The sequence below is a fragment of the Petromyzon marinus genome, unplaced genomic scaffold (assembly GCF_048934315.1).
Source record: "Petromyzon marinus isolate PM22_M1 ecotype Great Lakes invasive population unplaced genomic scaffold, UKy_Petmar_22M1.pri1.0 PM_Scaffold_74, whole genome shotgun sequence".
NCBI lineage: Eukaryota > Metazoa > Chordata > Hyperoartia > Petromyzontiformes > Petromyzontidae > Petromyzon > Petromyzon marinus.
In genome coordinates this window covers 107739-135175 of record NW_027423682.1, presented here as the reverse complement: position 1 = coordinate 135175, position 27437 = coordinate 107739, and the positions used below count along the sequence as shown (strand labels likewise).

Here is a 27437-nt window from a genome sequence, read left to right as displayed (position 1 = left end):
TGTTAAAGTGTCTCCCCATAGACTTCAATGTTAAAGTGTCTACCCATAGACTTCAATGTTAAAGTGTCTACCCATAGACTTCAATGTTAAAGTGTCTACCCATAGACTTCAATGTTAAAGTGTCTCCCCATAGACTTCAATGTTAAAGTGTCTCCCCATAGACTTCAATGTTAAAGTGTCTACCCATAGACTTCAATGTTAAAGTGTCTCCCCATAGACTTCAATGTTAAAGTGTCTCCCCATAGACTTCAATGTTAAAGTGTCTACCCATAGACTTCAATGTTAAAGTGTCTGCCCATAGACTTCAATGTTAAAGTGTCTACCCATAGACTCCAGTGTTAAAGTGTCTACCCATAGACTTCAATGTTAAAGTGTCTACCCATAGACTTCAATGTTAAAGTGTCTCCCCATAGACTTCAATGTTAAAGTGTCTACCCATAGACTTCAATGTTAAAGTGTCTACCCATAGACTTCAATGTTAAAGTGTCTACCCATAGACTTCAATGTTAAAGTGTCTCCCCATAGACTTCAATGTTAAAGTGTCTCCCCATAGACTTCAATGTTAAAGTGTCTACCCATAGACTTCAATGTTAAAGTGTCTGCCCATAGACTTCAATGTTAAAGTGTCTACCCATAGACTCCAGTGTTAAAGTGTCTACCCATAGACTTCAATGTTAAAGTGTCTACCCATAGACTTCAATGTTAAAGTGTCTACCCATAGACTTCAATGTTAAAGTGTCTACCCATAGACTTCAGTGTTAAAGTGTATACCCATAGACTTCAATGTTAAAGTGTCTACCCATAGACTTCAATGTTAAAGTGTCTACCCATAGACTTCAATGTTAAAGTGTCTGCCCATAGACTTCAATGTTAAAGTGTCTACCCATAGACTTCAATGTTAAAGTGTCTACCCATAGACTCCAGTGTTAAAGTGTCTACCCATAGACTTCAATGTTAAAGTGTCTACCCATAGACTTCAATGTTAAAGTGTCTACCCATAGACTTCAATGTTAAAGTGTCTACCCATAGACTTCAATGTTAAAGTGTCTACCCATAGACTTCAATGTTAAAGTGTCTACCCATAGACTTCAATGTTAAAGTGTCTACCCATAGACTTCAATGTTAAAGTGTCTACCCATAGACTTCAATGTTAAAGTGTCTACCCATAGACTTCAATGTTAAAGTGTCTACCCATAGACTTCAATGTTAAAGTGTCTCCCCATAGACTTCAATGTTAAAGTGTCTCCCCATAGACTTCAATGTTAAAGTGTCTACCCATAGACTTCAATGTTAAAGTGTCTGCCCATAGACTTCAATGTTAAAGTGTCTACCCATAGACTCCAGTGTTAAAGTGTCTACCCATAGACTTCAATGTTAAAGTGTCTACCCATAGACTTCAATGTTAAAGTGTCTACCCATAGACTTCAATGTTAAAGTGTCTACCCATAGACTTCAATGTTAAAGTGTCTACCCATAGACTTCAATGTTAAAGTGTCTACCCATAGACTTCAATGTTAAAGTGTCTCCCCATAGACTTCAATGTTAAAGTGTCTCCCCATAGACTTCAATGTTAAAGTGTCTACCCATAGACTTCAATGTTAAAGTGTCTGCCCATAGACTTCAATGTTAAAGTGTCTACCCATAGACTCCAGTGTTAAAGTGTCTACCCATAGACTTCAATGTTAAAGTGTCTACCCATAGACTTCAATGTTAAAGTGTCTACCCATAGACTTCAATGTTAAAGTGTCTACCCATAGACTTCAATGTTAAAGTGTCTCCCCATAGACTTCAATGTTAAAGTGTCTCCCCATAGACTTCAATGTTAAAGTGTCTACCCATAGACTTCAATGTTAAAGTGTCTGCCCATAGACTTCAATGTTAAAGTGTCTACCCATAGACTCCAGTGTTAAAGTGTCTACCCATAGACTTCAATGTTAAAGTGTCTACCCATAGACTTCAATGTTAAAGTGTCTACCCATAGACTTCAATGTTAAAGTGTCTACCCATAGACTTCAATGTTAAAGTGTCTACCCATAGACTTCAATGTTAAAGTGTCTACCCATAGACTTCAATGTTAAAGTGTCTGCCCATAGACTTCAATGTTAAAGTGTCTACCCATAGACTTCAATGTTAAAGTGTCTACCCATAGACTCCAGTGTTAAAGTGTCTACCCATAGACTTCAATGTTAAAGTGTCTACCCATAGACTTCAATGTTAAAGTGTCTACCCATAGACTTCAATGTTAAAGTGTCTACCCATAGACTTCAATGTTAAAGTGTCTACCCATAGACTTCAATGTTAAAGTGTCTACCCATAGACTTCAATGTTAAAGTGTCTACCCATAGACTTCAATGTTAAAGTGTCTACCCATAGACTTCAATGTTAAAGTGTCTACCCATAGACTTCAATGTTAAAGTGTCTACCCATAGACTTCAATGTTAAAGTGTCTCCCCATAGACTTCAATGTTAAAGTGTCTCCCCATAGACTTCAATGTTAAAGTGTCTACCCATAGACTTCAATGTTAAAGTGTCTGCCCATAGACTTCAATGTTAAAGTGTCTACCCATAGACTCCAGTGTTAAAGTGTCTACCCATAGACTTCAATGTTAAAGTGTCTACCCATAGACTTCAATGTTAAAGTGTCTACCCATAGACTTCAATGTTAAAGTGTCTACCCATAGACTTCAATGTTAAAGTGTCTACCCATAGACTTCAATGTTAAAGTGTCTACCCATAGACTTCAATGTTAAAGTGTCTACCCATAGACTTCAATGTTAAAGTGTCTACCCATAGACTTCAATGTTAAAGTGTCTACCCATAGACTTCAATGTTAAAGTGTCTACCCATAGACTTCAATGTTAAAGTGTCTACCCATAGACTTCAATGTTAAAGTGTCTACCCATAGACTTCAATGTTAAAGTGTCTACCCATAGACTTCAATGTTAAAGTGTCTACCCATAGACTTCAATGTTAAAGTGTCTACCCATAGACTTCAATGTTAAAGTGTCTACCCATAGACTTCAATGTTAAAGTTTCTCACCTCCAGGGTTACGACGGAGGATGAATTTGCGAACCTCATCGTAGATGAAGATCAGGAGGCTGTAGGGGAATGCGCAGAACCACCAACTCAGCCTGCAGAGAGACACGTGGGGAGAGAGAGACACGGGGAGAGAGAGAGAGACGGGGAGAGAGACACGGGGAGAGAGAGACAGACACGGGGAGAGAGAGACACGGGGAGAGAGAGAGACAGAGAGAGACACGGGGAGAGAGAGACACGGGGAGAGAGACAGAGAGAGAGACAGAGAGAGAGACACGGGAGAGAGACACGGGGAGAGAGACACGGTCATGAGTAATGGGTAAAGTTTTCTTCAGGAATATGATGCTGCTGCTGATGGAGCTACTACTCCGACCACTACCACCACCATCACCACTACCACCACCACTACCACCACCACCACCACTACTACCACCACCACCACCACTATCACTACTAGTACTACTAGTACTAGTGATACTACTAGTACTAGTAGTATCACTAGTGATACTACTAGTATCACTAGTGATACTACTAGTACTAGTAGTATTACTAGTGATACTACTAGTACTAGTAGTATCACTAGTACTACTACTTGTAGTACCGGTACTACTACTAGTAGTACCGGTACTACTACTAGTAGTACCGGTACTACTACTAGTAGTACCGGTACTACTACTAGTAGTACCGGTACTATTAGTAGAACTCACTTGAGGGGGTACATGCGAAGAGCCACGTCCATGCCCGGAGTGTAGGAGAGGAAAGCAGCAAGAGCAGTCTCACAGAAGAGTCCAAACACCAAGATCTTGTTCCTGTGACACACACACAGTGACACGTGACACACACACACACAGTGACACACACACAGTGACACACACACACAGTGTCACACACAGTGACACACACACACACAGTCTCACAGAAGAGTCCAAACACCAAGATCTTGTTCCTGTGACACACGCACAGTGACACGTGACACACACACAGTCACACAGTGACACACACACACAGTGACACGTGACACACACACAGTGACACACACAGTGACACGTGACACACACACAGTGACACACACAGTGTCACACACACACACAGTCTCACAGAAGAGTCCAAACACCAAGATCTTGTTCCTGTGACACACACACAGTGACACGTGACACACACACAGTGACACGTGACACACACACAGTCACACAGTGACACACACACACAGTGACACACACACAGTGACACACACAGTGTCACACACACACACAGTCTCACAGAAGAGTCCAAACACCAAGATCTTGTTCCTGTGACACACACACAGTGACACGTGACACACACACAGTGACACACACAGTGACACACACAGTGACACACACACACAGTGACACACACACACAGTGACACACACAGTGACACACACACACAGTGACACACACACACACAGTCTCACAGAAGAGTCCAAACACCAAGATCTTGTTCCTGTGACACACACACAGTGACACGTGACACACACACAGTGACACGTGACACACAGACACACACACACAGTGACACACACACAGTGACACACACACACACAGTCTCACAGAAGAGTCCAAACACCAAGATCTTGTTCCTGTGACACACACACAGTGACACGTGACACACACACAGTGACACGTGACACACACACACAGTGACACACACACACAGTGACACACACACACAGTGACACACACACAGTGACACGTGACACACACACACAGTGACACACACACACAGTGACACACACACACAGTGACACACACACACAGTGACACACACAGTGACAGACACACACACAGTCTCACAGAAGAGTCCAAACACCAAGATCTTGTTCCTGTGACACACACACAGTGACACGTGACACACACACAGTGACACACACAGTGACACACACACACAGTGACACACACACACACAGTCTCACAGAAGAGTCCAAACACCAAGATCTTGTTCCTGTGACACACACACAGTGACACGTGACACACACACAGTGACACGTGACACACAGACACACACACACAGTGACACACACACAGTGACACAGACACACACACAGTGACACACACACACAGTGTCACACACACACAGTCTCACAGAAGAGTCCAAACACCAAGATCTTGTTCCTGTGACACACACACAGTGACACGTGACACACACACAGTGACACACACACAGTGACACACACAGTGACACACACACACAGTGTCACACACACAGTGACACACACACACACAGTGACACACACACACAGTGTCACACACACACACAGTCTCACAGAAGAGTCCAAACACCAAGATCTTGTTCCTGTGACACACACAAAGTGACACGTGACACACACACAGTGACACGTGACACACAGACACACAGTGACACGTGACACACAGACACACACACACAGTGACACACACAGTGACACACACACAGTGACACACACACACACAGTCTCACAGAAGAGTCCAAACACCAAGATCTTGTTCCTGTGACACACACACAGTGACACGTGACACACACACAGTGACACGTGACACACAGACACACACACACAGTGACACACACACACAGTGACACACACACACAGTGACACACACACACAGTCTCACAGAAGAGTCCAAACACCAAGATCTTGTTCCTGTGACACACACACAGTGACACACACACACAGTGACACGTGACACACACACACACAGTGACACACACACAGTGACACACACACACAGTGACACACACACAGTGACACACACACACACACAGTGACACACACACAGTGACACACACACAGTGACACACACACAGTGACAGACACACACACAGTTTCACAGAAGAGTCCAAACACCAAGATCTTGTTCCTGTGACACACACACAGTGACACGTGACACACACACAGTGACACACACACAGTGACACGTGACACACACACACAGTGACACACACAGACACACACACACAGTGTCACACACACAGTGTCACACACAGTGTCACACACACAGTGACACACACACACAGTGTCACACACACAGTGTCACACACACACACAGTGACACACACACAGTGTCACACACACAGTGACACACACACAGTGTCACACAGACATAGCGTCACACACACAGTGTCACACACACACACAGTGTCACACACACACACACAGTGTCACAGACACACACAGTGACACAATCACACACACTGTGTCACACACAGTGTCACACACACAGTGACACACACACACACACAGTGACACACACACAGTGACACATACACAGTGTCACACACACAGTGACACACACACAGTGACACACACACACAGTGACACACACACAATCACACAGTGTCACACAACAACAACCGCCATTCGCCACTAAGTGGCGGTGACGTCACCACGACGCTTGTGCCAGGCTATGTGCACCCTGAGGCCACGTGAAGTGTCGAACGCCCGCTGGCAGGAGGTCACTGGGCAGACCCAGCAGGTGCCACGGGTCGACTGACTGAGATGACTGGCTGATGCACCACCTGTGCCCCCTACTGTGCCAATCTGCTGTGCTTTAGCCACCCGGCGCTCTGCTCGCTGTTGTGAGCGTCGCTCCTCCGCCCTCCGTTGTTGTTGGAGGGCGACTGCCTCCAACTGCCCAGTAGCATCCTTCACGAGCCTCCTCCACAGAGGCCGATCTTGACACCGCTGGTACCAGTCATCGGCAAGTCCACTCAGCGTCCTCCTGTACCACATCACTCCATCTCTTCTCTAGCCCGTGCCGCGCCCGTTTAGCCCCCTCGATCCGGCTACATGACCCAGCCATCGCAGCCTTGCCCGCCGGAGGAGCTCACCGATGGGACCTTGCCCAGATCTTTAAAGGATTTGTGAGCTCCTCACACAATCCAGCCTGGTTAAACCCAGGATGGATCGTAGGCAGGCCAGCCTAAATGTTTCTAACCGGCGAAGATGTTCCATTAGGGGGGTCCACGTTTCGCAAGCGTAGAGAAGGGAGGGAATGACCGTGGCCGAGAAGACCTGAAGCTTAGTGCGGAGCGACAGACCAGGTAGCTTCCACACAGCGTTACGCAACCGATGAAAAGATATAGCCGCTCGACTGATTTGGAGTGAGACCTCTGCTGTTAAACTGGAGCCAGTCATAAGCACACTGCCCAGGTATGGGAAACTCTCCACTCTCTCCACAACTGCCCCATCACCGATTGGGAGTTGTGATGGTGGAGTGTCCGATGGTACAAAATACCCAGGCAGGTGCTAAGTTTTGGTGGGGCTGATGGTAAGGCCCCACCTCTTAGTGGCACGCTCCAGTCTCAGCAGCAGCATCTCCAACTCCTCCTCTGACTGAGCAGCTATTACCAAATCATCAGCATACATAACGTGGTTGAGTGAGTCTGTGAGTCTCTGAGTGAGTGAGTGAGTCTCTGAGTGAGTGAGTCTCTGAGTGAGTCTCTGAGTGAGTGAGTCTCTGAGTGAGTGAGTCTTTGAGTGAGTGAGTCTCTGAGTGAATGAGTCTCTGAGTGAGTGAGTGAGTCTCTGAGTGAGTGAGTGAGTCTCTGAGTGAGTCAGTGAGTCTCTGAGTGAGTGAGTCAGTAAGTCTCTGAGTAAGTCTCTGAGTGAGTGTGTAAGTCTCTGAGTAAGTCTCTGAGTGAGTATCTGAGTGGATCTCTGAGTGACTCTCTGAGTGAGTGTGTAAGTCTCTGAGTAAGTCTCTGAGTGAGTCTCTGAGTGTGTAAGTCTCTGAGTGAGTCAGTGAGTCTCTGAGTGAGTGAGTGAGTGTGTAAGTCTCTGAGTGAGTGAGTCTCTGAGTGAGTCTCTGAGTGAGTGAGTCTCTGAGTGAGTGAGTGAGTCTCTGAGTAAGTCTCTGAGTGAGTCTCTGACTGAGTAAGTCTCTGAGTGAGTGAGTCTCTGAGTGAGTCTCTGAGTGAGTGAGTCTCTGAGTAAGTTTCTGAGTGAGTGAGGCTCTGAGTGAGTCTCTGAGTGAGTCTCTGAGTGAGTAAGTCTCTGAGTGAGTCTCTGAGTGAGTCAGTGAGTCTCTGAGTGAGTGAGTGTGTAAGTCTCTGAGTGAGTGAGTCTCTGAGTGAGTCTCTGAGTAAGTCTCTGAGTGAGTGAGTCTCTGAGTGAGTCTCTGAGTAAGTCTCTGAGTGAGTCTCTGAGTGAGTGAGTCTCTGAGTGAGTCTCTGAGTGAGTGAGTCTCTGAGTAAGTCTTTGAGTGAGTCTCTGAGTGAGTGAGTCTCTGAGTGAGTCTCTGAGTGAGTGAGTCTCTGAGTGAGTGAGTCTCTGAGTGAGTGAGTCTCTGAGTGAGTAAGTCTCTGAGTGAGTCTCTGAGTGAGTGAGTCTCTGACTGAGTGAGTCTCTGACTGAGTGAGTCTCTGACTGAGTAAGTCTCTGCGTGAGTGAGTGTGTGTGTAAGTCTCTGAGTGAGTCTCTGAGTGAGTCTCTGACTGAGTGAGTCTCTGAGTGAGTCAGTGAGTCTCTGAGTGAGTCAGTGAGTCTCTGAGTGAGTGAGTGAGTGTGTAAGTCTCTGAGTGAGTGAGTCTCTGACTGAGTAAGTCTCTGAGTGAGTGAGTCTCTGAGTGAGTCTCTGAGTGAGTATGTAAGTCTCTGAGTGAGTCTCTGAGTGAGTGAGTGTGTGTGTAAGTCTCTGAGTAAGTCTCTGAGTGAGTCTCTGAGTGAGTGAGTCTCTGAGTGAGTGAGTCTCTGAGTGAGTGAGTCTCTGAGTGAGTCTCTGAGTGAGTGAGTCTCTGAGTGAGTCTCTAAGTAAGTCTCTGAGTGAGTCTCTGAGTGAGTCTCTGAGTGAGTCTCTGACTAAGTCTCTGAGTGAGTCTCTGAGTGAGTCTCTGAGTGAGTGAGTCTGACTGAGTGAGTCTCTGACTGAGTGAGTCTCTGACTGAGTAAGTCTCTGCGTGAGTGAGTCAGTGAGTCTCTGAGTGAGTGAGTGAGTGTGTAAGTCTCTGAGTGAGTGAGTCTCTGACTGAGTAAGTCTCTGAGTGAGTGAGTCTCTGAGTGAGTCTCTGAGTGAGTATGTAAGTCTCTGAGTGAGTCTCTGAGTGAGTGAGTGTGTGTGTAAGTCTCTGAGTAAGTCTCTGAGTGAGTCTCTGAGTGAGTGAGTCTCTGAGTGAGTGAGTCTCTGAGTGAGTGAGTCTCTGAGTCTCTGAGTGAGTCTCTGAGTGAGTGAGTCTCTGAGTGAGTCTCTAAGTAAGTATCTGAGTGAGTCTCTGAGTGAGTCTCTGAGTGAGTCTCTGAGTGAGTCTCTGACTAAGTCTCTGAGTGAGTCTCTGAGTGAGTCTCTGAGTGAGTGAGTCTGACTGAGTGAGTCTCTGACTGAGTGAGTCTCTGACTGAGTAAGTCTCTGCGTGAGTGAGTGTGTGTGTAAGTCTCTGAGTGAGTGAGTGTGTAAGTCTCTGAGTGAGTCTCTGACTGAGTGAGTCTCTGACTGAGTAAGTCTCTGAGTGAGTGAGTCTCTGAGTGAGTCAGTGAGTCTCTGAGTGAGTGAGTGAGTGTGTAAGTCTCTGAGTGAGTGAGTCTCTGACTGAGTAAGTCTCTGAGTGAGTGAGTCTCTGAGTGAGTCTCTGAGTGAGTATGTAAGTCTCTGAGTGAGTGAGTGTGTAAGTCTCTGAGTAAGTCTCTGAGTGAGTCTCTGAGTGAGTGAGTCTCTGAGTGAGTCAGTCTCTGAGTGAGTGAGTCTCTGAGTCTCTGAGTGAGTCTCTGAGTGAGTCTCTGAGTGAGTGAGTCTCTGAGTGAGTCTCTAAGTAAGTCTCTGAGTGAGTCTCTGAGTGAGTCTCTGAGTGAGTGAGTCTCTGAGTGAGTCTCTGAGTGAGTGAGTCTCTGACTAAGTCTCTGAGTGAGTCTCTGAGTGAGTCTCTGAGTGAGTGAGTCTCTGAGTGAGTGAGTCTCTGACTAAGTCTCTGAGTGAGTGTCTGAGTGAGTCTCTGAGTGAGTGAGTCTCTGAGTGAGTCTCTGAGTAAGTCTCTGAGTGAGTGAGTCTCTGAGTGAGTCTCTGAGTGAATCTGTGAGTGAGTCTCTGAGTGAGTCTCTGAGTGAGTCTCTGAGTGAGTGAGTCTCTGAGTGAGTGAGTCACTGAGTGAGTCTCTGAGTGAGTCTCTGAGTTAGTGAGTCACTGAGTGAGTCTCTGAGTGAGTCTCTGAGTGAGTGAGTCTCTGAGTGAGTCTCTAAGTGAGTAAGTCTCTGAGTGAGTGAGTCTCTGAGTGAGTGAGTCTCTGAGTGAGTCTCTGAGTGAATCTGTGAGTGAGTCTCTGAGTGAGTCTCTGAGTGAGTCTCTGAGTGAGTCTCTGAGTGAGTGAGTCTCTGAGTGTGTGAGTCTCTGAGTGAGTGAGTCTCTGAGTGAGTGAGTCTCTGAGTGAGTCTCTGAGTGAATCTGTGAGTGAGTCTCTGAGTGAGTCTCTGAGTGAGTGAGTCTCTGAGTGAGTCAGTCTCTGAGTGAGTGAGTCTCTGAGTCTCTGAGTGAGTCTCTGAGTGAGTCTCTGAGTGAGTCTGAGTGAGTGAGTCTCTGAGTGAGTCTCTAAGTAAGTCTCTGAGTGAGTCTCTGAGTGAGTCTCTGAGTAAGTGAGTCTCTGAGTGAGTCTCTGAGTGAGTGAGTCTCTGACTAAGTCTCTGAGTGAGTCTCTGAGTGAGTCTCTGAGTGAGTGAGTCTCTGAGTGAGTCTCTGAGTGAGTGAGTCTCTGACTAAGTCTCTGAGTGAGTGTCTGAGTGAGTGAGTCTCTGAGTGAGTCTCTGAGTAAGTCTCTGAGTGAGTGAGTCTCTGAGTGAGTCTCTGAGTGAATCTGTGAGTGAGTCTCTGAGTGAGTCTCTGAGTGAGTCTCTGAGTGAGTGAGTCTCTGAGTGAGTGAGTCTCTGAGTGAGTGAGTCTCTGAGTCTCTGAGTGAGTCTCTGAGTGAGTGAGTCTCTGAGTGAGTCTCTAAGTAAGTATCTGAGTGAGTCTCTGAGTGAGTCTCTGAGTGAGTCTCTGAGTGAGTCTCTGACTAAGTCTCTGAGTGAGTCTCTGAGTGAGTCTCTGAGTGAGTGAGTCTGACTGAGTGAGTCTCTGACTGAGTGAGTCTCTGACTGAGTAAGTCTCTGCGTGAGTGAGTGTGTAAGTCTCTGAGTGAGTCTCTGACTGAGTGAGTCTCTGACTGAGTAAGTCTCTGAGTGAGTGAGTGTGTAAGTCTCTGAGTGAGTCTCTGACTGAGTGAGTCTCTGACTGAGTAAGTCTCTGAGTGAGTGAGTCTCTGAGTGAGTCAGTGAGTCTCTGAGTGAGTGAGTGAGTGTGTAAGTCTCTGAGTGAGTGAGTCTCTGACTGAGTAAGTCTCTGAGTGAGTGAGTCTCTGAGTGAGTCTCTGAGTGAGTATGTAAGTCTCTGAGTGAGTGAGTGTGTAAGTCTCTGAGTAAGTCTCTGAGTGAGTCTCTGAGTGAGTGAGTCTCTGAGTGAGTCAGTCTCTGAGTGAGTGAGTCTCTGAGTCTCTGAGTGAGTCTCTGAGTGAGTCTCTGAGTGAGTGAGTCTCTGAGTGAGTCTCTAAGTAAGTCTCTGAGTGAGTCTCTGAGTGAGTCTCTGAGTGAGTGAGTCTCTGAGTGAGTCTCTGAGTGAGTGAGTCTCTGACTAAGTCTCTGAGTGAGTCTCTGAGTGAGTCTCTGAGTGAGTGAGTCTCTGAGTGAGTGAGTCTCTGACTAAGTCTCTGAGTGAGTGTCTGAGTGAGTCTCTGAGTGAGTGAGTCTCTGAGTGAGTCTCTGAGTAAGTCTCTGAGTGAGTGAGTCTCTGAGTGAGTCTCTGAGTGAATCTGTGAGTGAGTCTCTGAGTGAGTCTCTGAGTGAGTCTCTGAGTGAGTGAGTCTCTGAGTGAGTGAGTCACTGAGTGAGTCTCTGAGTGAGTCTCTGAGTTAGTGAGTCACTGAGTGAGTCTCTGAGTGAGTCTCTGAGTGAGTGAGTCTCTGAGTGAGTCTCTAAGTGAGTAAGTCTCTGAGTGAGTGAGTCTCTGAGTGAGTGAGTCTCTGAGTGAGTCTCTGAGTGAATCTGTGAGTGAGTCTCTGAGTGAGTCTCTGAGTGAGTCTCTGAGTGAGTCTCTGAGTGAGTGAGTCTCTGAGTGTGTGAGTCTCTGAGTGAGTGAGTCTCTGAGTGAGTGAGTCTCTGAGTGAGTCTCTGAGTGAATCTGTGAGTGAGTCTCTGAGTGAGTCTCTGAGTGAGTGAGTCTCTGAGTGAGTCAGTCTCTGAGTGAGTGAGTCTCTGAGTCTCTGAGTGAGTCTCTGAGTGAGTCTCTGAGTGAGTCTGAGTGAGTGAGTCTCTGAGTGAGTCTCTAAGTAAGTCTCTGAGTGAGTCTCTGAGTGAGTCTCTGAGTAAGTGAGTCTCTGAGTGAGTCTCTGAGTGAGTCTCTGAGTGAGTGAGTCTCTGACTAAGTCTCTGAGTGAGTCTCTGAGTGAGTCTCTGAGTGAGTGAGTCTCTGAGTGAGTCTCTGAGTGAGTGAGTCTCTGACTAAGTCTCTGAGTGAGTGTCTGAGTGAGTGAGTCTCTGAGTGAGTCTCTGAGTAAGTCTCTGAGTGAGTGAGTCTCTGAGTGAGTCTCTGAGTGAATCTGTGAGTGAGTCTCTGAGTGAGTCTCTGAGTGAGTCTCTGAGTGAGTCTCTGAGTGAGTGAGTCTCTGAGTGAGTGAGTGAGTCACTGAGTGAGTCTCTGAGTGAGTCTCTGAGTTAGTGAGTCACTGAGTGAGTCTCTGAGTGAGTCTCTGAGTGAGTGAGTCTCTGAGTGAGTCTCTAAGTGAGTAAGTCTCTGAGTGAGTGAGTCTCTGAGTGAGTCTCTGAGTGAATCTGTGAGTGAGTCTCTGAGTGAGTCTCTGAGTGAGTCTCTGAGTGAGTGAGTCTCTGAGTGTGTGAGTCTCTGAGTGAGTGAGTCTCTGAGTGAGTGAGTCTCTGAGTGAGTCTCTGAGTGAATCTGTGAGTGAGTCTCTGAGTGAGTCTCTGAGTGAGTCTCTGAGTGAGTCTCTGAGTGAGTCTCTGAGTGAGTGAGTCTCTGAGTGTGTGAGTCTCTGAGTGAGTGAGTCTCTGAGTGAGTGAGTCTCTGAGTGAATCTCTGAGTGAGTTTCTGAGTGAGTCTCTGAGTGAGTGAGTTTCTGAGTGAGTCTCTGAGTGAATCTCTGAGTGAGTCTCTGAGTGAGTGAGTCTCTGAGTGAATCTCTGAGTGAGTCTCTGTGTGAGTGAGTCTCTGAGTGAGTCTCTGAGTGAGTGAGTCTCTGAGTGAGTCTCTGAGTGAGTGAGTCTCTGAGTGAGTGAGTCTCTGAGTGAATCTCTGAGTGAGTTTCTGAGTGAGTCTCTGAGTGAGTGAGTTTCTGAGTGAGTCTCTGAGTGAATCTCTGAGTGAGTCTCTGAGTGAGTGAGTCTCTGAGTGAATCTCTGAGTGAGTCTCTGAGTGAGTCTGAGTGAATCCCGCACTCACTTCATGCCCTGCTGGAAAACGGAGTTGCGTCTGGTTTTGCAGACGATGAGATCGGCCCACTGGACCACCACAATGCTCACGAAGAATGCGGTGTGGCACGTATACTCCACTAACTTGCGCTGTTCGTAGGTCTGGAGAGACACACAGTGAGACAGAGAGACACACACAGAGTTACACTCACCCATCCACCCTACTCACCCACCCACTCACCCACCCACCCACCTACTCACTCCCCCAGCTACTCACCCATTCACCCACTCACTCCCCCACCCACTCACTCACCCACCCCCCCACTCACCCCCCCCACCCACCCTCTCACCCCCCCACTCACCCACCCACCCAGCCACTCACTCACTCACCCACTCACTCCCCCACCCGCTCACCCACCCACCCACCCCCCCACCCCCCCCCACCCACTCACCCACCCACCCACCCACTCACCCACTCACTCACCCACCCACCCACTCTCCCACCCACCCACCCACTCACCCACCCCCCCACCCACCCACTCCCCCACCCACACACCCACTCACTCACCCACCCACCCACTCACCCACTCACTACCCACCCACCCACTCTCCCACCCACTCACCCACTCACCCACCCAGCCACTCACCCCCCCCCCACTCACCCCCCCACCCACTCACTCACTCACCCACTCACCCACCCCCCACCCACCCAGCCACCCACCCACTCACCCACCCACCCAGCCACTCACCCACTCCTGCCCGTACGAGTCTGTGAGATCGTTGACGTGTTTATTATCCCACTGTAGGCGAATGCCCAAGAGATCCACTCACTCACCCACCCACTCACCCACCCACTCACTCACTCACCCACCCACTCACTCACTCACTCACCCACCCACTCACTCACTCACCCACCCACTCACTCACTCACCCACTCACTCACTCACCCACCCACTCACCCACCCACTCACCCACTCACTCACTCACTCACCCACTCACTCACTCACCCACTCACTCACTCACCCACCCACTCACCCACCCACTCACTCACCCACCCACTCACCCACTCACCCACCCACCCACTCACTCACTCCCCCACTCACCCACCCACCCACCAACTCCCCCTCCCACTCACCCACCCCCCCACTCACCCCCCCACTCACCCACCCACCCACCCAGCCACTCACCCACTCCTGCCCGTACGAGTCTGTGAGATCGTTGACGTGTTTATTATCCCACTGTAGGCGAATGCCCAAGAGATCCACTCACTCACCCACCCACTCACCCACCCACCCACCCACTCTCCCACCCACTCACCCACTCACACACCCACTCACTCACTCCCCCACTCACCCACCCACCCACCAACTCCCCCTCCCACTCACCCACCCCCCCACTCACCCCCCCACTCACCCCCCCACTCACCCACCCACCCAGCCACTCACCCACTCCTGCCCGTACGAGTCTGTGAGATCGTTGACGTGTTTATTATCCCACTGTAGGCGAATGCCCAGGAGATCCGCTGGCAGGAATCCGTTCTCTGTGAGGATGACGAAGTAGGCGAAAAATCCTCCCAGTGCCTGAATCATCCCTGCAGAGAGTGGGGGGGGGTTAGTGGGGGGGTTAGTGGGGGGGGGTGAGTGAGTGGGTGGGTGAGTGGATGGGTTAGTGGGTGGGTGAGTGAGTGGGTGAGTGGGTTGGTGGGTGAGTGGGTGAGTGGGTGGGTGGGTGAGTGGGTGAGTGGGTGGGTGGGTGAGTGGGTGGGTGAGTGGGTGAGTGGGTGGGTGAGTGAGTGAGTGGGTGAGTGGGTGGGTGGGTGGGTGAGTGGGTGAGTGGGTGAGTGAGTGGGTGGGTGAGTGGGTGGGTGAGTGGGCGGGTGGGTGGGTGAGTGGGTGGGTGAGTGGGCGGGTGGGTGGGTGAGTGGGTGAGTGAGTGGGTGGGTGAGTGGGTGGGTGAGTGGGTGAGTGGGTGAGTGAGTGAGTGGGTGAGTGGGTGGGTGGGTGGGTGAGTGGGTGAGTGGGTGGGTGAGTGGGTGGGTGAGTGAGTGAGTGGGTGAGTGGGTGGGTGGGTGAGTGAGTGAGTGGGTGAGTGGGTGGGTGAGTGGGTGAGTGAGTGGGTGGGTGGTTGGATACTGGGTGGGTGAGTGGGTGAGTGAATGGGTGGGTGGTGGGTTGGTGAGTGAGTGAGTGGGTGAGTGAGCGTGTGGGTGAGTGAGCGACTGAGCGAGTGACTGACTGAGCGTGTGGGTGACTGAATGGTTGACTGAGTGAGCGAGCGAGTGAGTGAGCGAGCGAGTGAGCGACTGAGTGAGTGACTGAGCGAGCGACTGAGCGACTGAGTGAGCGAGTGGGTGAGTGGCTGACTGAGTGAGTGAGTGGGTGACTGAGTGGGTGGGTGACTGAGCGAGTGAGCGAGCGGGTGACTGAGCGAGTGAGCGAGTGAGTGAGCGAGTTGTTGACTGAGCGAGCGAGTGGGTGACTGAGCGAGTTGGCGACTGAGCGAGTGAGTGGGCGAGACTCCCACCGATCTGTCCGTACGCGATACTGATGAGTCTCTCGTTCACCAGCGAGTGACTGAGTGAGTGAGTGAGTGGGTGACTGAATGGTTGACTGACTGAGTGGGTGACTAAGTGAGTGGTTGACTGAGTGAGTGACTGAGTGAGTGAGTGAGACTCCCACCGATCTGTCCGTACGCGATGCAGATGAGTCTCTCGTTCACCAGCGAGTGAGTGGGTGACTGAGTGACTGAGTGAGTGACTGAGTGGTTGACTGAGTGAGTGAGTGAGTGACTAAGTGGGTGACTGACTGAGTGAGTGAGTGACTGAGTGAGTGGGTGAGTGACTGAGTGAGTGACTGAGTGAGTGAGTGACTGACTGAGTGAGTGACTCTCTGAATGAGTGACTGAGTGAGACTCCCACCGATCTGTCCGTACGCGATGCAGATGAGTCTCTCGTTCACCAGCGAGTGAGTGGGTGACTGAGTGACTGAGTGAGTGACTGAGTGGTTGACTGAGTGAGTGAGTGAGTGACTAAGTGGGTGACTGACTGAGTGAGTGAGTGACTGAGTGAGTGGGTGAGTGACTGAGTGAGTGACTGAGTGAGTGAGTGACTGACTGAGTGAGTGACTCTCTGAATGAGTGACTGAGTGAGACTCCCACCGATCTGTCCGTACGCGATGCTGATGAGTCTCTCGTTCACCAGTGAGTGAGTGGGTGACTGAGTGACTGAGTGAGTGAGTGACTGAGTGAGTGAGTGACTGAGTGGGTGACTGAGCGAGTGAGTGAGTGACTGAGTGAGACTCCCACCGATCTGTCCGTACGCGATGCTGATGAGTCTCTCGTTCACCAGCGAGTGACTGAGCGAGCGAGTGGGTGACTGACTGAGTGGTTGACTGAGTGGGTGACTGAGTGAGTGAGTGAGTGACTGAGTGAGTGGTTGACTGAGTGGGTGACTGAGTGAGTGAGTGAACGAGTGACTGAGTGAGTGAGTGACTGAGTGAGACTCCCACCGATCTGTCCGTACGCGATACTGATGAGTCTCTCGTTCACCAGCGAGTGACTGAGTGAGTGAGTGAGTGGGTGACTGAATGGTTGACTGACTGAGTGGGTGACTAAGTGAGTGGTTGACTGAGTGAGTGACTGAGTGAGTGAGTGAGACTCCCACCGATCTGTCCGTACGCGATGCTGATGAGTCTCTCGTTCACCAGCGAGTGAGCGAGTGACTGAGTGACTGAGTGAGTGACTGAGTGAGTGGTTGACTGAGTGGTTGACTGAATGGGTGGCTGACTGAGTGAGACTCCCACCGATCTGTCCGTACGCGATGCTGATGAGTCTCTCGTTCACCAGCGAGTGAGCGAGTGAGTGAGTGGGTGAGTGACTGAGTGACTGAGTGAGTGGGTGCTTGAGGGAGTGGGTGACTAAGTGAGTGGTTGACTGAGTGAGACTCCCACCGATCTGTCCGTACGCGATACTGATGAGTCTCTCGTTCACCAGCTTGTCCACCCGCGGGTTCCGTGGCTGCCTCTTCATGATGTCACTCTCAGCCGCCTCGTAGGCCAGCGAGATCGCCGGCACCTGAGCAGGTGGAGCAAACCAAGTGGGAGGGGAGGGGGGGGAGGTGGAGCAAACCAAGTGGGAGGGGGGGGAGGTGGAGCAAACCAAGTGGGAGAGAAGGGGGGTGAGTTAGCAGCCTTCTAGCTGAATGAGCGAGTTGGCGACTGGCTGGCTGAGTGAGTGACTGGCTGAGTGAGTGACTGGCTGAGCGAGCGACTGAGCAACTGTCTGAGCGACTGGCTGAGCGACTGACTGGCTGAGTGAGCGACTGGCTGAGCGACTGTCTGAGCGAGTGAGCGACTGGCTGAGTGAGTGACTGGCTGAGCGAGCGACTGAGCAACTGTCTGAGCGACTGGCTGAGCGACTGACTGGCTGAGTGAGCGACTGGCTGAGCGACTGTCTGAGCGAGTGAGCGACTGGCTGAGTGAACAAGCGACTGTCTGAGCGAGTGAGCGACTGTCTGAGCGACTGTCTGAGCGACTGTCTGAGCGACTGGCTGAGCGCCTGACCGACTGTCTGACCGACTGTCTGAGCGAGTGAGCGACTGTCTGACCGACTGACCGACTGTCTGAGCGACTGTCTGAGCGACTGAGCGACTGTCTGAGCGACTGGCTGAGCGAACAAGCGACTGACTGAGCGACTGTCTGAGCGACTGAGCGACAGTCTGAGCGCCTGACCGACTGTCTGACCGACTGTCTGAGCGACTGAGCGACTGAGCGACTGTCTGAGCGACTGTCTGAGCTAGCGACTGACTGAGCAACTGAGCGACTGTCTGACCGACTGTCTGAGCGACTGAGCGACTGAGCGACTGTCTGAGCGACTGTCTGAGCTAGCGACTGACTGAGCAACTGAGCGACTGGCTGACCGACTGTCTGAGCGACTGTCTGAGCGACTGAGCGACTGAGCGACTGTCTGATCGAGCGACTGAGCGACTGTCTGAGCGACTGTCTGAGCCACTGAGCGACTGTCTGACTGTCTGAGCTGATCGAGCGACTGTCTGAGCGACTGACTGAGCGAACTGAGCGACTGTCTGAGCTGATGGAGTGACTGAGCGAGGGCGTGCGAGGTGCTCACCATGTCTGTGCCGAGGTCGATGCACAGGATGGTGACTGTGCCCAGCGGCAGCGGGATGTTGGCGATGATGAAGAACAGGAAGGGCGTTATCTCGGGAATGTTACTCGTCAGCGTGTAGGCGATCGACTTCTTCAGGTTGTCGAAAATGAGGCGTCCTGGGTGGGTGGGTAGGGGAGGTGGGTGGGGTGGGTGGGTGGGTAGAGACCACAGAGAGGGTGGGTGAGTCACTCAGCTACTCACTCACCTAGTCACCCACTCACCTAGTCACTCAGCTACTCACCCACTTAGTCACCCACTCGCCTAGTCACCCACTCACCTAGTCAGCTAGTCACCCACTCACCTAGTCACCCACTCACCTAGTCAGCTAGTCACCCACTCACCTAGTCACCCACTCACCTAGTCACCCAGTCAGCTAGTCAGCTAGTCACCCACTCACCTAGTCACCCACTCACCTAGTCACCCAGTCAGCTAGTCACCCACTCACCTAGTCACCCAGTCAGCTAGTCACCCACTCACCTAGTCACCCACTCACCTAGTCACCCACTCACCTAGTCAGCTAGTCACCCACTCACCTAGTCACCCACTCACCTAGTCACCCAGTCAGCTAGTCACCCACTCACCTAGTCACCCAGTCAGCTAGTCACCCACTCACCTAGTCACCCAGTCAGCTAGTCACCCACTCACCTAGTCACCCACTCACCTAGTCACCCAGTCAGCTAGTCACCCACTCACCTAGTCACCCACTCACCTAGTCACCCACTCACCTAGTCACCCAGTCAGCTAGTCACCCACTCACCTAGTCACCCAGTCAGCTAGTCACCCACTCACCTAGTCACCCAGTCAGCTAGTCACCCACTCACCTAGTCACCCACTCACCTAGTCACCCACTCACCTAGTCAGCTAGTCACCCACTCACCTAGTCACCCACTCACCTAGTCACCCAGTCAGCTAGTCACCCACTCACCTAGTCACCCAGTCAGCTAGTCACTTAGTCACCCATTCACCTAGTCACTCACTTAGTCACCCACTCACCTAGTCACCCAGTCAGCTAGTCACCCACTCACCTAGTCACCCACTCAGATACTCACTCACTTAGTCACCCACTCACCTAGTCACTCACCTAGTCATTCACTTAGTTACCCACTCAGCTACTCACTCACCTAGTCACCCACTCACCTAGTCACCCAGTCAGCTAGTCACCCACTCACCTAGTCACTCACCTAGTCATTCACTTAGTCACCCACTCACCTAGTCACCCAGTCAGCTAGTCACCCACTCACCTAGTCACCCACTCAGATACTCACTCACTTAGTCACCCACTCACCTAGTCACTCACCTAGTCATTCACTTAGTTACCCACTCAGCTACTCACTCACCTAGTCACCCACTCACCTAGTCACCCAGTCAGCTAGTCACCCACTCACCTAGTCACTCACCTAGTCATTCACTTAGTCACCCACTCACCTAGTCACCCAGTCAGCTAGTCACCCACTCACCTAGTCACCCACTCAGATACTCACTCACTTAGTCACCCACTCACCTAGTCACTCACCTAGTCATTCACTTAGTTACCCACTCAGCTACTCACTCACCTAGTCACCCACTCACCTAGTCACCCAGTCAGCTAGTCACCCACTCACCTAGTCACTCACCTAGTCATTCACTTAGTCACACACTCACCTAGTCACCCAGTCAGCTAGTCACCCAATCACCTAGTAACCCACTCAACTACTCACTCACCTAGTCACCCACTCATCTAGTCACCCAGTCAGCTACTCACTCACTTAGTCACCCACTCTCTTAGTCACCCACCAACCCACCCACCCACCAACCCACCCACCAACCCACCCACCAATCCCCCCCACCCATCCACTCACTCACTCACCAACTCACTCACCCACCCACTAACCCTCCCACTAACCCCCCAACCCACCCTCCCACCCACCCACTAACCCGCCCACCAACCCCCCCACTAACCCCCCACTAACCCCCCCACCAACCCACCCACCTTCCTCCACTCCCGTCACGATGGAGGCGAAGTTATCGTCAAGCAGGATCATGTCACTCACTCACCCACTCACCCACTCACTCACCCACCCACTCACCCACCCACTCACTCACTCACTCACCCACTCACTCACTCACCCACTCACCCACCCACTCACTCACTCACCCACTCACTCACTCACCCACCCACCCACCCACTCACCCACCCACCCACTCACTCACCCACCCACTCACCCTCCCACCCACCCACTAACCCACCCAGTAACCCCCCCACCCACCCACCCACCAACCCCCCCACTAACCCCCCACTAACCCCCCCACCAACCCACCCACCTTCCTCCACTCCCGTCACGATGGAGGCGAAGTTATCATCAAGCAGGATCATGTCACTCACTCACTCACCCACCCACTCACTCACCCACTCACTCACTCACCCACCCACCCACTAACCCACCCACTCACTCACCCACTCACTCACTCACTCACCCACTCACTCACCCACTCACTCACTCACTCACCCACTCACCCACCCACTCACTCACCCACTCACTCTTCCACCCACTCACTCACTCACCCACCCACTCACTCACCCACTCACTCACTCACTCACCCACCCACTCACCCACTCACTCACTCACTCACCCACTCACTCACTCACCCACCCACTCACCCACTCACCCACTCACTCACCCCCCCACCCACCCTCCCACCCACCCACCAACCCCCCCACTAACCCCCCCACTAACCCACCCACCTTCCTCCACTCCCGTCACGATGGAGGCGAAGTTATCGTCAAGTAGGATCATGTCACTCACTCATTCACTCACCCACTCACTCACCAACTCACTCACTCACTCACCCACCCACTCACCAACTCACTCACTCACTCACCCACCCACCCACTCACTCATTCACCCACTCACTCACTCACCCACCCACTCACCCACTCACTCACTCACCCACTCACTCACCCCCCCACCCACCCTCCCACCCCCCCACCAACCCCCCCACTAACCCCCCCACTAACCCACCCACCTTCCTCCACTCCCGTCACGATGGAGGCGAAGTTATCATCAAGCAGGATCATGTCACTCACTCACTCACCCACTCACTCACTCACCCACTCACTCACTCACCCACCCACCCACTAACCCACCCACTCACTCACCCACTCACTCACTCACCCACTCACTCACCCACTCACTCACTCACTCACCCACTCACTCACTCACTCACCCACTCACTCACCCACTCACCCACTCACCCACTCACTCACTCACCCACCCACTCACTCACTCACTCACCCACCCACCCACCCTCCCACCCACCCACCAACCCCCCCACTAACCCCCCCACTAACCCACCCACCTTCCTCCACTCCCGTCACGATGGAGGCGAAGTTATCATCAAGCAGGATCATGTCACTCACTCACTCACCCACTCACTCACTCACCCACTCACACACCCACCCACCCACTCACTCACTCACCCACCCACTCACCCACTCACTCACCCACCCACTCACCCACTCACTCACTCACTCACCCACTCACTCACCCACTCACTCACCCACTCACCCACTCACTCACTCACCCACTCACTCACTCACCCATCCACTCACTCACTCACCCACTCACTCACCCACTCACTCACTCACCCACTCACCCACCCACTCACTCACCCACTCACTCTTCCACCCACTCACTCACTCACCCACCCACTCACTCACTCACCCACTCACTCACCCCCCCACCCACCCTCCCACCCACCCACCAACCCCCCCACTAACCCCCCCACCAACCCACCCACCTTCTTCCACTCCCGTCACGATGGAGGCGAAGTTATCATCAAGCAGGATCATGTCACTCACTCACTCACTCACCCACTCACTCACCCACTCACTCACTCACCCACCCACCCACTAACCCACCCACTCACTCACCCACTCACTCACTCACCCACTCACTCACCCACTCACTCACTCACTCACCCACTCACTCACTCACTCACCCACTCACTCACCCACTCACCCACTCACCCACTCACTCACTCACCCACCCACTCACTCACTCACTCACCCACCCACCCACCCTCCCACCCACCCACCAACCCCCCCACTAACCCCCCCACTAACCCACCCACCTTCCTCCACTCCCGTCACGATGGAGGCGAAGTTATCATCAAGCAGGATCATGTCACTCACTCACTCACCCACTCACTCACTCACCCACTCACACACCCACCCACCCACTCACTCACTCACCCACCCACTCACCCACTCACTCACCCACCCACTCACCCACTCACTCACTCACTCACCCACTCACTCACCCACTCACTCACCCACTCACCCACTCACTCACTCACCCACTCACTCACTCACCCATCCACTCACTCACTCACCCACTCACTCACCCACTCACTCACTCACTCTTCCACCCACTCACTCACTCACCCACTCACTCACCCACCCACTCACTCACTCACCCACTCACTCACTCACCCACTCACTCACCCCCCCACCCACCCTCCCACCCACCCACCAACCCCCCCACTAACCCCCCCACCAACCCACCCACCTTCTTCCACTCCCGTCACGATGGAGGCGAAGTTATCATCAAGCAGGATCATGTCACTCACTCACTCACCCACTCACTCACCCACTCACCCACTCACTCACCAACTCACTCACTCACTCACCCACTCACCCACTCACTCACCAACTCACCCACTCACCCACTCACCCACCCACCCACCAACTCACCCACTCACTCACCCACCCACCCACTCACCCTCCCACCCACCCACTAACCCACCCACTAACCCACCCACCCACCTTCCTCCACTCCCGTCACGATGGAGGCGAAGTTATCATCAAGCAGGATCATGTCACTCACTCACCAACTCACTCACCCACTCACCCACTCACCTACTCACTCACTCACCCACTCACTCACTCACCCACTCACCCACTCACCCACTCACTCACCCACTCACTCACACACTCACACACTCACTCACTCACCCACTCACCCACTCACTCACTCACTCACCCACTCACTCACCCACTCACTCACTCACCCACTCACCCACTCACCCACTCACTCACCAACTCACTCACCCACTCACACACTCACTCACTCACTCACCCACTCACTCACTCACCAACTCACTCACCCACTCACACACTCACTCACTCACTCACCCACTCACTCACTCACTCACCCACCCACCCACTAACCCACCCACTCACGCACCCACTCACTCACTCACTCACCCACTCACTCACCCACTCACTCACTCACTCACCCACTCACTCACTCACCCACCCACCCACTCTTCCACCCACTCACTCACTCACCCACCCACCCACTAACCCACCCACTCACGCACCCACTCACTCACTCACTCACCCACTCACTCACCCACTCACTCACTCACTCACCCACTCACTCACTCACCCACCCACCCACTCTTCCACCCACCCACTCACTCACCCACCCACCCACCCACTAACCCCCCCACTAACCCACCCACCCACTAACCCACCCACCAACCCACCCACCTTCCTCCACTCCCGTCACGATGGAGGCGAAGTTATCATCAAGCAGGATCATGTCACTCACTCACTCACTCACCCACCCACCAACCCACCCACCCACTAACCCACCCACTAACCAACCCACCCACCTTCTTCCACTCCCGTCACGATGGAGGCGAAGTTATCATCAAGCAGGATCATGTCACTCACTCACTCACTCACCCACTCACTCACTCACCCACTCACTCACTCACCCACTCACTCACTCACTCACCTACTCACTCACCCACTCACTCACTCACTCACCCACCCACCCACCCACTCACTCACCCACTCACTCACCCACTCACTCACCCACTCACCCACCCACCCACCCACTCACCCACTCACTCACTCACTCACCCACCCACTCACTCACTCACCCACTCACTCACCCACCCACCCACCAACCCACCCACCCACCCACTCACCCACCCACCCACCAACCCACCCACCCACCTTCTTCCACTCCCGTCACGATGGAGGCGAAGTTATCATCAAGCAGGATCATGTCTGCCGCTTGCTTCGAGACATCCGAGCCGGCGATGCCCATGGCCACTCCGATGTCGGCCTTCTTCAGGGCTGGGGAGTCGTTGACACCATCGCCTGTCACGGCCACGATGGCGCCCTAGTGGGGGGAGAGGTGGGGGGGGGGAGAGTGGTGGGGGGGGAGAGTGGTGGGGGGGAGAGGTGGGGGGAGAGAGAGGGGTGGGAGAGTGAGTGGCTGAGTGAGTGGTTGAGTGGCTGAGTGAATGGCTGAGTGACTGAGTGAGTGGCTGAGTGAGTGAGTGAGTGACTGAGTGAGTGACTGACTGAGTGACTGACTGAGTGACTGAGTGAGTGATTGGCTGAGTGAGTGGCTGAGTGACTGAGTGAGTGGCTGAGTGAGTGAGTGAGTGGCTGAGTGAGTGAATGCCTGAGTGAGTGAATGCCTGAGTGAGTGAATGCCTGAGTGAGTGAGTGGTTGAGTGAGTGAGTGACTGACTGAGTGAGTGAGTGACTGACTGACTGAGTGACTAACTGAGTGACTGAGTGAGTGAGTGACTGACTGACTGACTGAGTGAGTGAGTGACTGAGTGAGTGACTGACTGACTGAGTGAGTGACTGAGTGACTGAGTGACTGACTGAGTGACTGAGTGACTGAGTGAGTGACTGACTGAGTGACTGAGTGACTGAGTGACTAACTGAGTGACTGAGTGAGTGAGTGACTGACTGACTGACTGAGTGAGTGAGTGACTGAGTGAGTGACTGACTGACTGAGTGAGTGACTGAGTGACTGAGTGACTGACTGAGTGACTGAGTGACTGAGTGAGTGACTGACTGAGTGACTAACTGAGTGAGTGGCTGAGTGACTGACTGAGTGACTGACTGAGTGACTGACTGAGTGACTAACTGAGTGACTGAGTGACTGAGTGTTCCTCACCTGTCTCTGACATCCCTCCACAATGATGAGTTTTTGCTGTGGTGATGTCCTAGCGAACACAATCTCTGTGTGGCTGGGTGAGTAGCTGAGTGGGTGAGTGACTGAGTGAATGACTGAGTGACTGAGTGAGTCACTGAGTCACTGAGTGACTGAGTGAGTCACTGAGTGACTGAGTGACTGACTGAGTGAGTGAGTGACTGAGTGACTGAGTGAGTCACTGAGTGACTGAGTGAGTGAGTGACTGAGTGAGTGAATGCCTGAGTGAGTGAGTGACTGAGTGACTGAGTGACTGAGTGAGTGAGTGACTGACTGACTGACTGAGTGAGTCACTGAGTGACTGAGTGAGTGAGTGACTGAGTGAGTGACTAACTGAGTGACTGACTGAGTGACTGAGTGAGTGACTGAGTGAGTGACTGAGTGAGTGAGTGACTGAGTGAGTGACTGAGTGACTAACTGAGTGACTGAGTGAGTGACTGAGTGAGTGACTGAGTGAGTGACTAACTGAGTGACTGACTGAGTGACTGAGTGAGTGACTGAGTGAGTGACTGACTGAGTGACTAACTGAGTGACAGTGTTCCTCACCTGTCTCTGACATCCCTCCACAATGATGAGTTTTTGCTGTGGTGATGTCCTAGCGAACACAATCTCTGTGTGGCTGGGTGAGTAGCTGAGTGGGTGAGTGACTGAGTGAATGACTGAGTGACTGAGTGAGTCACTGAGTCACTGAGTGACTGAGTGAGTCACTGAGTGACTGAGTGACTGACTGAGTGAGTGAGTGACTGAGTGACTGAGTGAGTGACTGAGTGACTGAGTGAGTGACTGAGTGAGTGACTGACTGACTGACTGACTGAGTGAGTGAGTGACTGACTGAGTGACTGAGTCGCTGAGTGACTGACTGAGTGACTGAGTGAGTGACTGAGTGAGTGACTGAGTGAGTGAGTGACTGAGTAACTGAGTGACTAACTGAGTGAGTGGCTGAGTGACTGACTGAGTGACTGAGTGAGTGACTGAGTGACTGAGTGAGTGACTGAGTGAGTGACTGAGTGAGTGAGTGACTGAGTAACTGAGTGACTAACTGAGTGAGTGACTGAGTGACTGACTGAGTGACTGAGTGAGTGACTGAGTGAGTGAGTGACTGAGTGACTGAGTGAGTGACTGAGTGACTGAGTGAGTGACTGAGTGAGTGACTGACTGACTGACTGAGTGACTGAGTGAGTGAGTGAGTGACTGACTGAGTCGCTGAGTGACTGACTGAGTGACTGAGTGAGTGACTGAGTGAGTGACTGAGTGAGTGAGTGACTGAGTAACTGAGTGACTAACTGAGTGAGTGGCTGAGTGACTGACTGAGTGACTGAGTGACTGACTGAGTGACTGACTGAGTGACTGAGTGAGTGTTACTCACCTGTCTCTGACATCCCTCCACAATGATGAGTTTCTGCTGTGGTGATGTCCGAGCGAACACAATCTCTGTGTGGCTGGGTGAGTAGCTGAGTGGGTGAGTGAGTGAGTGACTGAGTGAGTGACTGACTGAGTGAGTGACTGAGTGACTGACTGAGTGACTGACTGAGTGAGTGAGTGACTGAGTGACTGAGTGAGTGAGTGAGTGACTGAGTGAGTGAGTGACTGAGTGACTGAGTGACTAACTGAGTGAGTGACTGAGTGACTGAGTGACTGACTGAGTGACTGAGTGACTGAGTGAGTGACTGAGTGACTGAGTGAGTGAGTGAGTGAGTGAGTGACTGAGTGAGTGAGTGACTGAGTGACTGAGTGAGTGAGTGACTGAGTGACTGAGTGACTAACTGAGTGAGTGACTGAGTGACTGAGTGACTGACTGAGTCACTGAGTGACTGAGTGAGTGACTGAGTGAGTGACTGACTGAGTGAGTGACTGAGTG

The 27437-nt window shown here is 52.0% G+C and overlaps 1 protein-coding gene and 1 long non-coding RNA gene across 3 annotated transcripts in view; both read right to left on the bottom strand.

Moving 5' to 3' along the window:
• LOC116937905 (sodium/potassium-transporting ATPase subunit alpha-3) overlaps nucleotides 1-27437 on the bottom strand; it is a 121543-nt gene that overhangs the window by 5927 nt on the left and 88179 nt on the right. For both annotated transcript variants that reach the window (XM_076064796.1, XM_076064797.1), the window contains 7 exons: nucleotides 24580-24748; nucleotides 18534-18688; nucleotides 17357-17480; nucleotides 14855-15000; nucleotides 13441-13571; nucleotides 3745-3846; nucleotides 3041-3132 (listed from right to left, as the gene is read on the bottom strand). In XM_076064796.1, coding sequence (XP_075920911.1) covers nucleotides 3041-3132; nucleotides 3745-3846; nucleotides 13441-13571; nucleotides 14855-15000; nucleotides 17357-17480; nucleotides 18534-18688; nucleotides 24580-24748 — 919 coding nt within the window. The remainder of the gene's footprint in view (nucleotides 1-3040; nucleotides 3133-3744; nucleotides 3847-13440; nucleotides 13572-14854; nucleotides 15001-17356; nucleotides 17481-18533; nucleotides 18689-24579; nucleotides 24749-27437) is intronic.
• On the bottom strand, nucleotides 18727-20337 carry LOC142923818 (uncharacterized). The gene is made up of 3 exons (XR_012940872.1): nucleotides 19538-20337; nucleotides 19466-19497; nucleotides 18727-19425 (listed from the first exon to the last, which is right to left on the bottom strand). It is a non-coding gene; the product is annotated as an uncharacterized LOC142923818 (long non-coding RNA).